The 13,840-nt window shown below is 49.2% G+C and overlaps 1 protein-coding gene across 1 annotated transcript; it reads right to left on the reverse strand.

The window, feature by feature from the left end:
• Positions 1-1,960: 1,960 nt before the first annotated feature.
• Positions 1,961-11,313, reverse strand: LOC102949398 (keratin, type II cytoskeletal 2 oral). Its single transcript, XM_042990831.1, has 9 exons — positions 10,687-11,313; positions 8,925-9,145; positions 7,457-7,517; positions 6,671-6,766; positions 5,906-6,070; positions 5,671-5,796; positions 4,596-4,816; positions 2,923-2,957; positions 1,961-2,502 (listed from the first exon to the last, which is right to left on the reverse strand). The coding sequence occupies exons 1-9, from the start codon at positions 11,311-11,313 to the stop codon at positions 2,153-2,155; spliced, it is 1,902 nt and encodes a 633-aa protein (XP_042846765.1). The 3' UTR covers positions 1,961-2,152.
• Positions 11,314-13,840: the final 2,527 nt, after the last annotated feature.

A 13,840-nucleotide genomic window follows, 5' to 3' on the forward strand; every position in this document is an offset into this window, starting at 1 on the left:
TGCAAGGCCCAAGACAGCACTCAGGAACAAGCTCTCCATACGTGGAATAGATGGGTAAGAGACTGAGTGGCCATCCCCAAACCCTGCTGCTTCAGTCTTATGAGAGCTAGGTTAGTCCAGTGCAGTCAGCCTCTACCTGGAAAGTTAGGCAACACAAGGAGCAGAGCATCTGGGGTGTCTTCCTAGGGATTGGTGATGTTTCTTGTAATGTCTCTAAAAGGCCAGTAAGAGCAGCAATACAGAATAGACTGTTCTACTTCCACAGTACCTAGAGCTATGCCAAGGGTATATGGGGAAGGAACTACCTCCTGCCAGCAGGCCTTGAAAGGATAGGCAAGGATTTATTACACTCTCAAGTGTAGGAACTTTAAAATTAGATTCCTCCAAAGCTTGAGACCAGGTCTGCTATATTTTGGAGATCAGATGGGGTAGAGCGTAGAAGATCAGATCAGACACAAGAACATGGAGGCCAGGTCCTGGTACTTTTCTTGGACCATCAGATAAATGTACAGATGACCTCTTATTAGTCCAGCTCTGATCTGACTTTGGGAAGTGTGGGGAGATAATGTATGATCTACAGTGACTTACACATTTTACCATGCTCAAAGGCATGCAGATGGGATTGGATTTGGGAGTCGGGGAAGGAACAGAGACTCCACTGAAGTTCTCAGTTTCCTGGTTTCCTTCAGTGGCTGTCTCATTGCCCCTCTCCTCCCTGGGTTTAGTTTTCAGCTTCCTGAGAACAGCTGGGAAATGCCAGTATAGAGCGAGTATGCATCTTCCTCAATCCTAATTTTTCATCCATGTGGAGAGAATTCCACTAGTGGCTCTACTACTCTCTCTCTCTTGCCTGATGTGAGTTTAGAAGGAAGGAAGGGCATGCATAGCTTTGTCCCTCCATCTCTCAAGATTGGACTACCCAAAGCAAGCTTATGTTCTGCTCTCCTATGTCCCATGAGGGGTCTGAACCCATAGGAAGGCTACAATGACCCTATATCATGTCTGCCCAGGTAGGAAATCTGGTCTAATCCTGAGGTCCTGTAAAGGAACCCCATCCCACCAGAGATATAAACAGTATTCTTCAGTATCTGCTTTGCTGATAATAAAGGCAATATTGGCTCTCCATTTGCTCATTCCTTTCTCTTATTTTTTAATTGGCTCAGAACCTGGTCTGGGAAAAGAGGCTGTCATGCATTGACCTCTTCAGACTCTAGGAGCTGTGTTTGCAGAAAGAGAATTTGCTGTGTCTGGCCAGCATGGGATTTGGAGCAAAAGAGCCACAGTCCCAGGAGAATCTCTTCCCTTGATGAACTGCAAAACCCGTTTTTTTCCAAGACTGGATCCCAGAGGCCTGCTCAGAGGCAGGAGGATGGATGGGAAGACCTCCATGGGAGTGGAGGGGTCTTCGCTTAAGCAACATAAATACTCTTGGGCAGACCTATCACAAGAACCCAGCCAAATGGATAAAGGAGAAGCTAAGACTATTGAGCATCCCTTATACCTACCATAACTTCTGGAAGACCACCAACCACACCTAATTTCTCTCCTCTCTTGGACCTCAGTTTATTCTATGACTCCCTGAATGAAAGCCAAACACCAGAATGTGAAATACAGTGCAATTTATTGAGAAAAGAAAGTGCAACATAATCATCACCAGAGGATCCACAGCTGGGGGAATTAAGGGGACAGAGGCAAGGTCAGGACATGATGCCAATGTGAAGAAGGCACCCTGAGAACCAACAGTCTAGAGAACTTGACCATTCACCCTCTAGCACCCCCGCCTCCTCAGCGGGGCTGAAACATGCCTACTTCAGACCATCGATCAACTCCCAGTGAGAAAGGGAGATGGGCCAGGGTAGGAACAGGCCAGGCTGGAAAAGCCCACAGTGGTATGGGCTCAGGTATTGCTACCATCATCAGGAGGCATCACAGGCTCATCTGGGGGCATCATCCTCTGGGACTAGCAGCTGGACCTTCCTAGCCTAGGAAAGGTCTTGGGGATGGAGGAGCCAGGAAGAAGTTCAGCCCCTTCTCCGGGGAACTTGAGGAAAAGCGAGGCTGAGGTTGGCATTTGTTGATGCCAAGCAAAGTAGGAGGTGCTGTGGCAGGCTGAGAGGGATGCAGGTGGGCCTGGACACATGACCCCAGAGGATCACTTGGAGCAGTGCTGGCTCGAGCTGGTGGTCTGGGAGAAGCGGATGCTGGTGCTGCCTCCACTGCCAGACTTATAGCTGCTGCCTCCCGAGGTCTGGATGCCACCAGAGGCGGAGCCAATTCCACTCCGGCTCACAGAGCTGCTGCCTCCGCTGCTGAGCCTGCCCCCGCTGCTGCCACTCTGGTAGCCACCGCTGCTGCCACCACTGAGCCCTCCATAGCCACCACTGCTGCCTCTGCTGCTGCTGCTGCTGCTGCCGCCTCTGTAGCCACCGCTGCTGCTGGCACTGACCCCTCCGTGGCTTCCAGCAGAGCCGCTGCTGGTGCTGGTGACATTGCTGATCACCGCTGCAGAGAACAGGCACTCAATTCAGGCAAAAGCCTGGGTCTGCATCACAATTCTACCCTGCTTGGCTTGTGAATTGGAGGAAGGTGCTTAACTTCTCTGAGGCCTCAACTTGTAAATAAATGACAAGAGTGAGCCTGGCTCTCTGGCGTCCTTCCCCAAGAACAAGAGCCAGCAGCATCCACAGAAATTTCTGGTTCTCCAACCTAGGGAATTCCCCAAGACCATGGGCATTTTAGCTTTGGCCTTAGAGTTTCCCAACTTTTGTGAGGTGGGGAGTGTGTGGCCATGGCCCTAGCACTGTTTGGTGGCCTGGTCTCCTTGTATGGGTCAGCCTCTCCTGCTGTAGATCAGTCAGTGAGGGTGTCTCTGTGGCCACCCTTTTTGCAACCCAGGGAGAGAATTTTTGAAGGGCTACTTACAAATGCACACAGCACTCTGACACTCTCCAGACATCCTACAAAGGAAGAGAAAGAGATGTGGACTATTTCTGCAATGAGTCACTAGCCACAGAGCTGAGGGTTCATTACCTTGGGAGCCACGTTCCCCTATTTGCCCTACTAGAGGTCAAGTTCCCCGGGGAAGAAGGCTATTCCAAGTGTCTCTATGACCACATCTCCCCAGGAAAAGGAGCTTGTGGGGCCAGGGGATGGGGTTGAGGTGCTCAGAAGCTTCACCAGCCATCCTCCATTTCTCCATTTGTCTGCCCTCTTTCCCTTAGTTTCCAGAGCATCTGTTCCAGGCAAAGTGCTCAACTACCCAGCCCCCAATTGGTTAGTCCTGCCTCACCACTCTTCCCCTACTGAGACCGTCTTTCTACCTCCCTCACCCAGACCTGGTTTTCTTCTGATTTTCCTCTCCCAGGAAGCCTTCTCCAGTGAGCCTTCCCGGGGTGGGGGTAGGGGTGGTGGTTCAAGGTAAGGTAAAATGTGAGAGGGGCTGACACTCAACACATGAGGAGCTTGAAAATGTCCTGCCCACACAGCCCATCTTTCTGTGCCTCATTCATGTTCATGGAGCAGGCACGTCCACACATCTGAGCAGACATAGAGTGTGTCTGCACCCCTTGCCAGTGTGGGCCCCTCTGTGGTCGACCACTCTGTCTTTATCCCACAATCCCCAGTACACATAGCACCATCTTCACTCTCACACCTTTCATTGATTTATTAAAAAAAAAAAAATCCATAAACTTCCTTCTCACCCCTGAGTTCTGCTTCCTCCATCAGATTGGGAGCTGCCTGAGGACAGAGGTTCAAGACAGGATGCACGGAGCAACTAGTCAGTGAAAGATCTCTCAATTCTTGACAGTCCTTTGGCATTTGATATCCACTCCCTAAGCCCTTATCTGCTGCTTGATGCTGTGCTATTTTTCCAGAGTATGTGTGCATCGGCCACCTCCCCTGTGGACTCAGCCTCAGGGGTGGAAAGTTACAGGGCTCTCTCTACTGTGCTGTCCAATATGGTAACTACTAGTGACATGAAGCTAGTCACATTTCTTAAAATTAAATTAAGTATAAAACTCAGTTCCTCAGTTGCACTAACCATTAGTACTCAAGTGACTAATGGCTACTGTACTGGAGAGCACATAAAACATTTCTGTCATCTCAGGAAGTTCCAGGGGTACCTGGATGGCTCAGCTGATTAAGCATCCAACTTTGGCTTAGGTCATGATCCCACAGTTGGTGAGTTTGGGCCTCGCATTGGGGTCTCTGCTGTCAGTATAAAGCCTGCTTCGGATCCTCTGTCCTCCTCTTTCTGCCCCTCCCCACCTCAAAAATAAATAAACATTTAAAAAAAGTTCCAGTGGACATCACTATAACCTTTGTCATAACCCCAAAGCACTTTTCCGTACTCATTGCTCATAAGAATGATCAACAGAGCTGTGTAATACATACATCCATGGTAAATAGGAGAATTGGATGATCTTGATTGACAAAAAAAAAAATGGGGGGCACTTGAATCCTAAATTCTGTTGTTCAGGAGGTTCCTTACCCCTTGTCTGAGTTGTCCTCTCCAATCATCTTGCTCTCTTTCTTCATTATCAAAGGTCACTCTAAAATCCTATCTGTAGAATGCTGGCCCCACAGCCCCTCACCTGCATTCCTCGCCCTCCAGCAGCTTGCGGTAGGTGGCGATCTCCATGTCCAGGGCCAGCTTCACGTTCATCAACTCCTGGTAGTCCCGCAGCAGCCGGGCCAGGTCATCTTTGGCCTTCTGTAAGGCAGCCTGAAGCTCTTGGAGCTTTGCATTGGCGTCCTTGAGGGCCAGCTCCCCACGCTGCTCAGCTTCAGCTATGGCCACCTGCAGGTTGGCGTTCTGGGCCAGGAGGAGGTAGGAGACTAATTAGCATAGTGATCAAGAAACAGCTGATTTTTCCTGAAAGTTCTTTTCTCCATTCAGCATCCCTCCATCCCTTACAACAATGGCACATGCCCAGAAAACAGAAGTCCATTTTGCAATTGGTCTATTTATCTATGGCCCACTGAAACTAACTCCTGTCTCATCAAGAAAAGGAACACTGGGGCACCTGGGTGGCTCAGTCGGTTAAGTGTCCAACTTCAGCTCAGGTCATGATCTCACAGTTTGTGAGTTCAAGCCCCGCATCAGGGTCTGTGCTGACAGCTCGGAACCTGGAGCCTGCTTCAGATTCTGTGCCTCCTTCTCTCTCTCTCTGTCCCTCCCCCCACTTGTGTTCTGTCTCTGTCTCTCAAAAAAAAATAAATGTAAAAAAAAATTTTTTTAAAGAAAAAGAACACTGATTCGCTGGTAAAGGCAGTAGTGGTAACTGGTAACTGGTTTTTTACAAGACTGTTAAATACTCCCCTGCCTAATCAGTTTATTCCAGTGACACAAATTAGCCATTGAGGTAATGTGAAGTTCATGACAAATAGTTCACAGAAGGTAGATCCTACTGAGAACGGAGTGTTTAAGGCCCTCCCTACAATTGCAAGATTTGCTGGGAAAGCCAGCAGGAGCAACCATCTCTCCTTAGGGAACTTGAAAGATTTCCGAGGGAATCTCAGGGAGAATGGAGTCTCCCAGAGACTGCTATCCCACATGTGACACCATGGAAGGACAGAGAAAGCGTGTGGCAGAGGCACAATTGTTGCTCTTCTTTCTCCCCATGGCCCAGAAGACCTCCAGGATCTCTCCGATAGGACCAGACCCACCTGCTTCTTAACATTCTCGATCTCGGCCCGCAGCCTCTGGATCATCCTGTTGAGCTCCATGATCTCACTCTTAGTGTTCTTGAGGTCATCTCCATGCCTGCCGGCCGTGGTCTGCAGCTCCCCAAGCTGACAGAGGGGAAACCAATCAACATAGCTTCACAAAGTGTTAGAATATTCTTGATAAAGGTCAGCGGGACCTAAACCTAGAGTATGCAGGCAAGGAGAGGGCTCCCACCTTGGTCTGGTACAGAGCCTCAGCCTCTGCCTTGCTCCTCTGGGCAATTTCCTCATACTGGGCCTTGACCTCGGCGATGATGCTGTCCAGGTCCAGGCAGCGGTTGTTGTCCATGGACAGGACTACGGACGTGTCACTGACATGACTCTGCATCTGAGACAGCTCCTATAGGGAATACGGATGGTCATTCTCACCATCCCTTGGCCCCAGGAGATGCTGGGAATGAATAAGTCCAAGAATCTTCTACCAGCAGAGATATCCCAAAAATGGGGCCAGGAATGGAACAGTCAGAAAAATAAGCTTGCATTTCAGGCCTGGCTACTGCCTAAAAGATGCCAGGCAACAAAGTTAAAGAAAAAAAGTAAATGTGCAAATAGAATAAGGTTGTCAGCCTGAGAGTATCAGTCAGTGAGTTCAACTGTGTGGGTTTCCAGGGGACTGGAGTAGGGAGGAGTGCTCTGAAGGAACTAGCTGTGATACTGGCATAGGAGCCAGAGGGAAGGTGTAGAACAAAAAGGGCTGAGGACAGAAGGAAAACAAAGAAGTCAGAGAGGGACCCTGGCCTTGAGGCCCAGGTCAATGCAGGCTGGGTAAGCTAAGTTAGCATTTCCCAGGTGGGGTGTGGCTGAGTTCCGAGCTCTGTTGCTGGTTTTGTGAGTGTTTTGCCCCTTAACTATCCCCTAAAGTCTTGCTTGGGAAGCATGTCAGAGAAGATGCAGACAGGAAGGCTCTGGAGCTCAGCAAACCAAGAAATCAAGGAATCACCATCTCATAGAAGGTCCTCAGGAAGTTCAGTTCATCTGTCAGGCTGTCCACCTTGGCCTGTAGCTCCACCTTGTTCATGTACGCAGCATCCACATCCTGCGGGGTGTGGAGACGGGCAGTCAGACACCCAAAAGAATGACCCGCAGCCCCCTTACCACCCACAGCTCTTTCCTAAGCCTTTGTCCCTCCTCTTGTCCCTCCCCTGTCCTCCCCCTAATTTCCACTTCTCACCTTCCCTCTTAATAGAAAATCAAAGTGGTTTTCTTCCCTTTAGTTGCTTTGACCAACCAAACCCTGATGCTTTAACAAAATATAAACCATATTAGCCAGGCATGGAGTATGGGTAGATAAATCACATTTATCTAACATGTGACTTTGGAGGTTTGGTACCAGGTAACCAGCCTTCTGAATAGAAAGGAGGATATTCTATTCTTCTCACTACTTCATCTTTACAATCAAGTCAGCTGTAAGTATTGGCTGATTGTTCTTATTAATACCATCCAGGGTACCCTGTAGGCTGCAAACCTTGATTAATGCTACACATAAATCCTTCATTATTTGTTCGCATTACTGATCAGTTCATTAGTCACAGTGACATTGTAAGGCGTCTTTCCTCACCAATAACGTATTTAGAGCTGCTTCCTTCGTTTCCAAAACTGTCAGGAAAAATATAAACCCCACACCCAGCATAGGGTCACTGTGCCCCAGAGCTGCTGGCTCTGCCTTGACTCCATGGGGGTGGTGCCCAGAAATAGAGCCTTGATCTGTTCCTCCCCACTTGCTCACCTTCTTAAGCCCCACAAACTCATTCTCAGCCGCATTCCGCTTGTTGATCTCATCTTCATATCTGGGACAGAAAGAAGCACATATTTGGACAGTGACATTCCAGAAATAAAAATTAAAAAAAATTGAGGATCCCAAGCACTCATCCAGAATCTTCTCACCAGGGGACAGGACCAGCTTCATGGGCGTGTGACCTGCGCAGTTACACAGGTCCCTGGGTTCAGAAAGTCCTAACAGTTTAATGTTCTGCTGGCACCAACCCGATTTTTTAACAAGGGCCCTGCATTTTCGTTGTGCACTGAGCCCCTAGAATTACATAACCCATCCTGCTTGGAGACCTTTCAAAGCTCAGGCCACTGCCTTGTCCTCCTCCCTCCAAGCCCAGGTAACAGGCTGAAGTGTGGGGAGATGGGAGCGGGAGGAGGGGAGGAGGGGAGGCGGGGAGGAGGGGCCAGGGGCGTGACTTCTTGTCTAGCTGTAACAAAGGTCACAAAGCGCAATGTGTGTACATGAGACCCAGAGAGGTATTTGCTCAGACTGGGTGCTTCTGCCTCTGCCCTCTCTGTTTCTGTTTCCATTAAGAGTTGCTTCTTACAGGAATTTGGGTTAAGAATGAACTCATGTCTCCTGAATGCACCAGGGTTATGAGATTCCTGCTCGTTAATGACTAAAACCTCCCCCAAAGGGTCTGGATCTCATGAAGACTGAAAATGGAATGATTCCAGGAGAAAAGGTTTCTGGGCAACGTCAATCTGAGTTGCCACTGGATTCCCAGAACTCAGCACTGAGCCCAGCACAGAGCGGTGCCTGCCAGATTTGTGCAGTTGACCCAAGATGGGGCTTCCCCGAAACGGGTGTACCCACCCCTGTGGGTCCTGACCCCACGGATATCTGGAGCTCCCTCCTCACCTCACAGACCTCAGAGGGTATCAACTACAACCCCAAACATGCAGGACAAGGTCGATTGAAGCTACAGAAACAGAGTACTAGACTGGACACATTGAAAGAGTGTCTTACAAAGTGTGTCCCTAGACCATCAGCCAGGTGGTCTCCCCCATGGGAACCATGGGGCACTAGACTCCTGGGACCTGCCCCACACCTACTGATTCACAATATCTAGGTCTGGAGCACAGGAATATGTGTTTCTGACAAGCTTCCAAGGTGATTCCCATGTACAGTAAGTGTGGAGGGCTCTTCATCCCAAAACGTTTTTGATTCTGGGAAGATTCTCTCATCCACCTAAGTTAGTGTAGGAGGGGCCTGCCCAGAGCCTGAGAAATGTGTCAGAATCAGCCACCTAGAAGTCTTAGTTCCCACCCTCTGACCCCTTCTGCTTGGTCATGCCTCACTCAATAAGTCCATCCAAGAGTATTGACTGAAGGTGCAGTCAGGGACGGTTAAAATCTCAAACCGGGGCTACACCTCCCTGCTAATCCCCTGGAAGGCGGAACTCCCCAGTTGGGGCCCTCACTTCTTTTTGAAGTCCTCCACGAGGTCCTGCATGTTCTTCAGCTCTCCTTCCAGGTTCCCCCTCTCCCCCAGAACCAAATCCAACTGCCTGCGTAGAAAACTGATGTAGGATTCAAGGAGAGGCTCCAGGTTGTTGGGGCCTGAGCCAGTGCCTGTGGTCTGCTGCTGGAGCAGGTTCCACTTGGTCTCCAGGACCTTGTTCTGCTGCTCCAGGAACCGCACCTGCATCAGGTGAGAAAGACAAGGAGTCAGCCTCCTGAGTTGGGCAAGTGGGGCCACGCAGCCCGAAGAGTAGAAAATGAACCCAGTTCTCCAATCAGCGATAGCCTCTGTTGTGTTGTGTTTTGTTTTTAACTTGGAAGAGTGAGAATTTAGACGAGGGAGAGCTAGAATATGTTTATACCTAGTATCTTCACTTATTCTATTTCAGTTAATCCTCACAACCACCTATAAAGGAGGTGTTACTATATCCCCTCTGTAGACAAGGAAACAGAGTCTCAAACAGTTTAACTTGCCCAAAGTGATGTGGCTACTACGTGACAAAGCTAAGGGTCACACTCAGCACTACCTTATTCTACTAGGATCCTTTGGAACACCTCTACAGGAGGCCAGCATGAAGTTATTTATAATTGTTTTTCAAGTGAACATTTTACCTCCCTACAGGCAGTGAAAATAGTCAACAAGGTCTAACTTTTCCTAAATTGTGCCATATTGTCCCTAATTGTTTCCCCTTCCAGTTACTCAGCTTACAGATGACTTGGGTTTCACTTCACACTCCCGGTTCATTCCCCCAAACCCAGCACACCCTTCCCTGCCCCAGCATAGACAGCTCGAATCAAGAAGGTGAGCCTGGGTGGCTCAGCTGGTTGGGCATCTGACTTCAGCTCAGGTCATGATCTTGCAGCTCATGAGTTCAAGCCCCACGTCGGGCTCTGTGCTGACAGTTCAGAGCCTGGGGCCTGCTTTGGATTCTGTGTCTCTCTCTTTCTCTGCCATGCTCCTGCTCATGCTCTGACTCTCTTTCGCTCTCAAAAATAAATACACATTTAAGAAAAAAAAAATTTTTTTAAAGGTGAGTCAGTTGCTGAGACCCACCACTAAGAGAGAGTTCCACAGTTCTTAGTAATGCAAGTTTGAGTTCCAGCTCAATTCCAGTTCAATTATCCAGAAGTTGCTTTGCAAGAGAAATTGAATGTTAGCTATAATAAGCTCATGGCTAATGCCCCAGTCTTAAAAGGGAGAATGAGCATGTTTGGACCCTCACTTCATTTTCCCTAGTCCTATCCCTAGAAGGAAATTGGGAACTGGATTCCCTTTCCTTCCCCTGTTTCACAGCTAGGAAAACAGGGTCCGAAGAGCAAAAGAGTCATGTTCGCTGTCCTAAAGGGCCCCAGGCAGAACCAGGACAAGAAGCCAATACCTCAGGGGCGCCGGGGTGGCTCAGTTGGTTAAGAGTCCGACTTCAGCTCAGGTCATGATCTCACAGTTCATGAGTTCGAGCCCTGCATCAGGCTCTGTGCTGACAGCTCAGAGCCTGGAGCCTGCTTCAGATTCTGTGTCTCCCTCTCTCTGCCCTTCCCCTGCTCATTCTCTCTCTCTCTCTCTCTCTCTCTCTCAAAAATAAATAAAACATTTAAAAAATTTAAAAAAAAGAAGAAGAAGCCAATACCTCGCCTATGAGCCTGGAAGATCCTACTGGCATCTTTGTATACCAATCCCTGGCAGCCAAAACCATCCACGCCACCTTTGAGCTTTGCCCTCACCTTGTCGATGAAGGAAGCGAACTTGTTGTTGAGGGTCTTGATCTGCTCCTTCTCCTGGGTCTTTACTTGCCCAATCTGGGGGTCGATTTCCACATTGAGGGGCTGCAGGAGGCTCTGGTTCACAGTCACTTCCTGGATTCCCCCAGGGAAGCCACCAGGACCAAAGCCACTGGGCCCACCAAAGCCACCAGGCCCACCAAAGCCACCAGGCCCACCAAAGCCACCAGCCCCTCCAAAACCACCAGCTCCACCAAGGCCACCAACCCCTCCAAAGCCACCAGCCCCTCCAAAGCCACCTCCCATTCCTCTGCCACCACCAAAGCCACCACCAAAGCCACCTCCATAGCCACCCCCAAAGCCACTGCCACAGCTGCTACGCCCTCCCCCAAAGCCACCAGCCCGGGAGCCACCAGCCACACTGATGGAGATGCTCTTGTTGCCACCCAGGCTGTAGAGGCTGCGACTGCCAAAGCCACCCGCCCCACCCCGGAACCCGCAGGCCCCTCTGCTGGCTCCCCCCGAGCGGGCCACACAGCTCATCCTGCTGCTTCCTGAGACCACGGCAGAGCGACCCGAGAAGCCCTGGCTGCCGCCACTGAAGGACTTCTTGCAGACTTGTCTGTTCATGGTTAGAGAGCTTGGAGGTCAGCTAGCAATCCCTTAGCAAGAGCCTAGAGGGATGAAGGCAGAGGATGTGGACAGAGAAGAGGCTGGCCTTTATATACTGAGGAGTTAGGCTTGGCACAAGGAAAGGCAAGCAATTAGCTGAGAGTCATCTTGGGTTTGGTTTGCCTCCCAGGCAATAAGTTGCTTCTAGATTTGCAACACACCTCAAAACTAATCCTCTGGACCAAAATGACTTTGCTTTTTTAGCTTAATCACCCAAACTTGCCACAGCTGACAAAAGACAGGAGCTCTGCTCCCTCCCTTCCTGTGATCTCCTCAGGGGGCCTAGGGAACTCAGACAGCACCTGACCTAGCAGGATGAATTGGATTTTGACACCAGGGAATTAGGAGCCACTGAGTTCCATGACACAGGGGTAAGGACCAGACAACCTCTTCCATATGGGCTGAGTCCCTCCCTGTAATGCCAGAGCGTCACAGCCCCAGTGACATGTCGTCTGTGCCCACCTCTTCAGAGAAATATCCAGAGGAGGGCTTGGAGTGGGGGGAGTGGGGAGAAGAGGTGCACTGATCCCACAGAGTCCACTCTGGCACCACTTCAGTCAAACGCATCCATTTAAGCCAGCCTGTCATTTGAGATGAGCAGTGCTGCTCATGGCAAACAAAACAAAGATAAAATGACCCATGGGAAAAGTGAGGGTCATATTTGAAGCAAACAAGTATAAGGCTTGGGAAGAGGACAAAGACAGGCGCAGGGAGGAGCCTCAGACCAAGCCCCTCCACCACCACCCTTGACCCACAGCAGGTGATTTCCGGATCCAGAAGCAAGAGAGGACAGAAAGTGGGGACCCTCCAGCTGGTGGGTGGAATAGTTTGAAAGATCCCATTCATCTCAGGATGAGAGTGTGTGCTGCGTCAGTCCTGGTGGCCTTAGGATCTCCTACTCCTCCACCACCTGGTCTGGGTTAGATACCCTTCCCTGTTTTCCCACCATACCCTGTACTTTTCCCCCATGTCTTAAAGTAAACTTATATGTTTACTTGTCAGTATCCCTGTAGGCCCTGAGCTCATCAACGGAAGGGATTGAGTCCGACTCATTCTGAATCGCCAGCTTCTTGCATAGGGAAAGCACACCACTGACATGTGTTGTTAACTGACCAATGACCTGTGTCTAAGAATAGAACTATCTAGACCCAGATCTCACTTCAGTCTTATGGAATGAAAATCTTCAGAGCAGAGGCTTGAGTGTCTATATTTTTAATAAGCCCTACAGGTAATCCTTATGATCAGGGGAGTTTGGGAAGCCCTGGTCTAGACTATGGATATTCCATCTGGGCCAGGGAGTTAGGGGGAGGAAGGGTGGGAGATCCTTGGTAGCAGACTGGGTACACTGGTACACTACTGTTCTAACTTCCAACGGCTCAACTATCCCCCATCCCCATGCCCCCAATATCCAAATGTTTGGATATTGCTTCTCCACACCCAACCACACCACCCATGGCAAGAACACGTTTTCAAGTTGTTATCCACATTTAAGACTCTACAAGGTATGACGGAGCAGGAGGGAGTGATTCTGGACTCCCTAAGAAGTAGGTGGTTGGTATTATCTCCAGAATTGCAATCAAATCAGCAACACTCTGTCTTTCTGGAGGGGTTTCCAGACAAGGCAATCTGGGGCAGAGGATTAGCCTGAAGATCCTCGAATCCATCAATTTTAAGTACTCTGCAGCTAATTCTTAATTTTCTGTTCTGCAGTTTGGCAAGAGCCAGGCTGCCTGGTTAGAATCCCAGCTCCACCACTCACTACTAGCTCTTTGACCTTGGCCATTGCTTAACTTCTATGTGCCTTGGTTTTCTCAACGATAAAATGGGTATGATAATGGCGGGTACTTCATGGGGCTTTTGTGAGCATTAAGTTAAATAAATATAAAATGCGTAGCATGGTGTTTGACACCTAGTAAGACACTGTATACCGAGCTATTGCTAGTACTCTATTTAGGGATATGGAGAAAGGAGATAACTTAACTTTGGCCTTGGTTGTTCTCAAAACAACTTTGCACCCCTGAGCAACTCACCAAAGGATGGTAGCAAAAGGAAGCCAAGTGAGGATGGAGAGTAAGAAACCCAAGCTGGAATAGTAGAGAGCATGACCTCTGCTGGGAGGGATTTGGGCTGGTGACCTTGGGCTGTGATTTAACACACTAAGTCTGTGTTCTCATCAGTCAAATCCCTTCCTACCTCAGCGGTTTGTAGGGAGCCTCGTAGGATATAACATAAGCGAAAGTCCCTTGAAAATCATTAAATGCCTCACAAGAGTAAGGTAGCTGTGGTCTAACAGAGAGCCTGTCATCATGAACTTCAGACCTGGTTCAAACCCCTTGTTTACCTCGCACTATGAAGTGACCTTGGACAAGGTACTTGACTTCTTTGAGCCTCTCTTTTCTTATTTGTAAAACGAGAATCCTACCCCACCTGCAGGATTGTTTTGAGATTTAAATATGGTCCACCAACAAATGTTTGGATATTGCAG

Source organism: Panthera tigris, chromosome B4, assembly GCF_018350195.1.
Source record: "Panthera tigris isolate Pti1 chromosome B4, P.tigris_Pti1_mat1.1, whole genome shotgun sequence".
NCBI classification, from domain to species: Eukaryota; Metazoa; Chordata; class Mammalia; order Carnivora; family Felidae; genus Panthera; species Panthera tigris.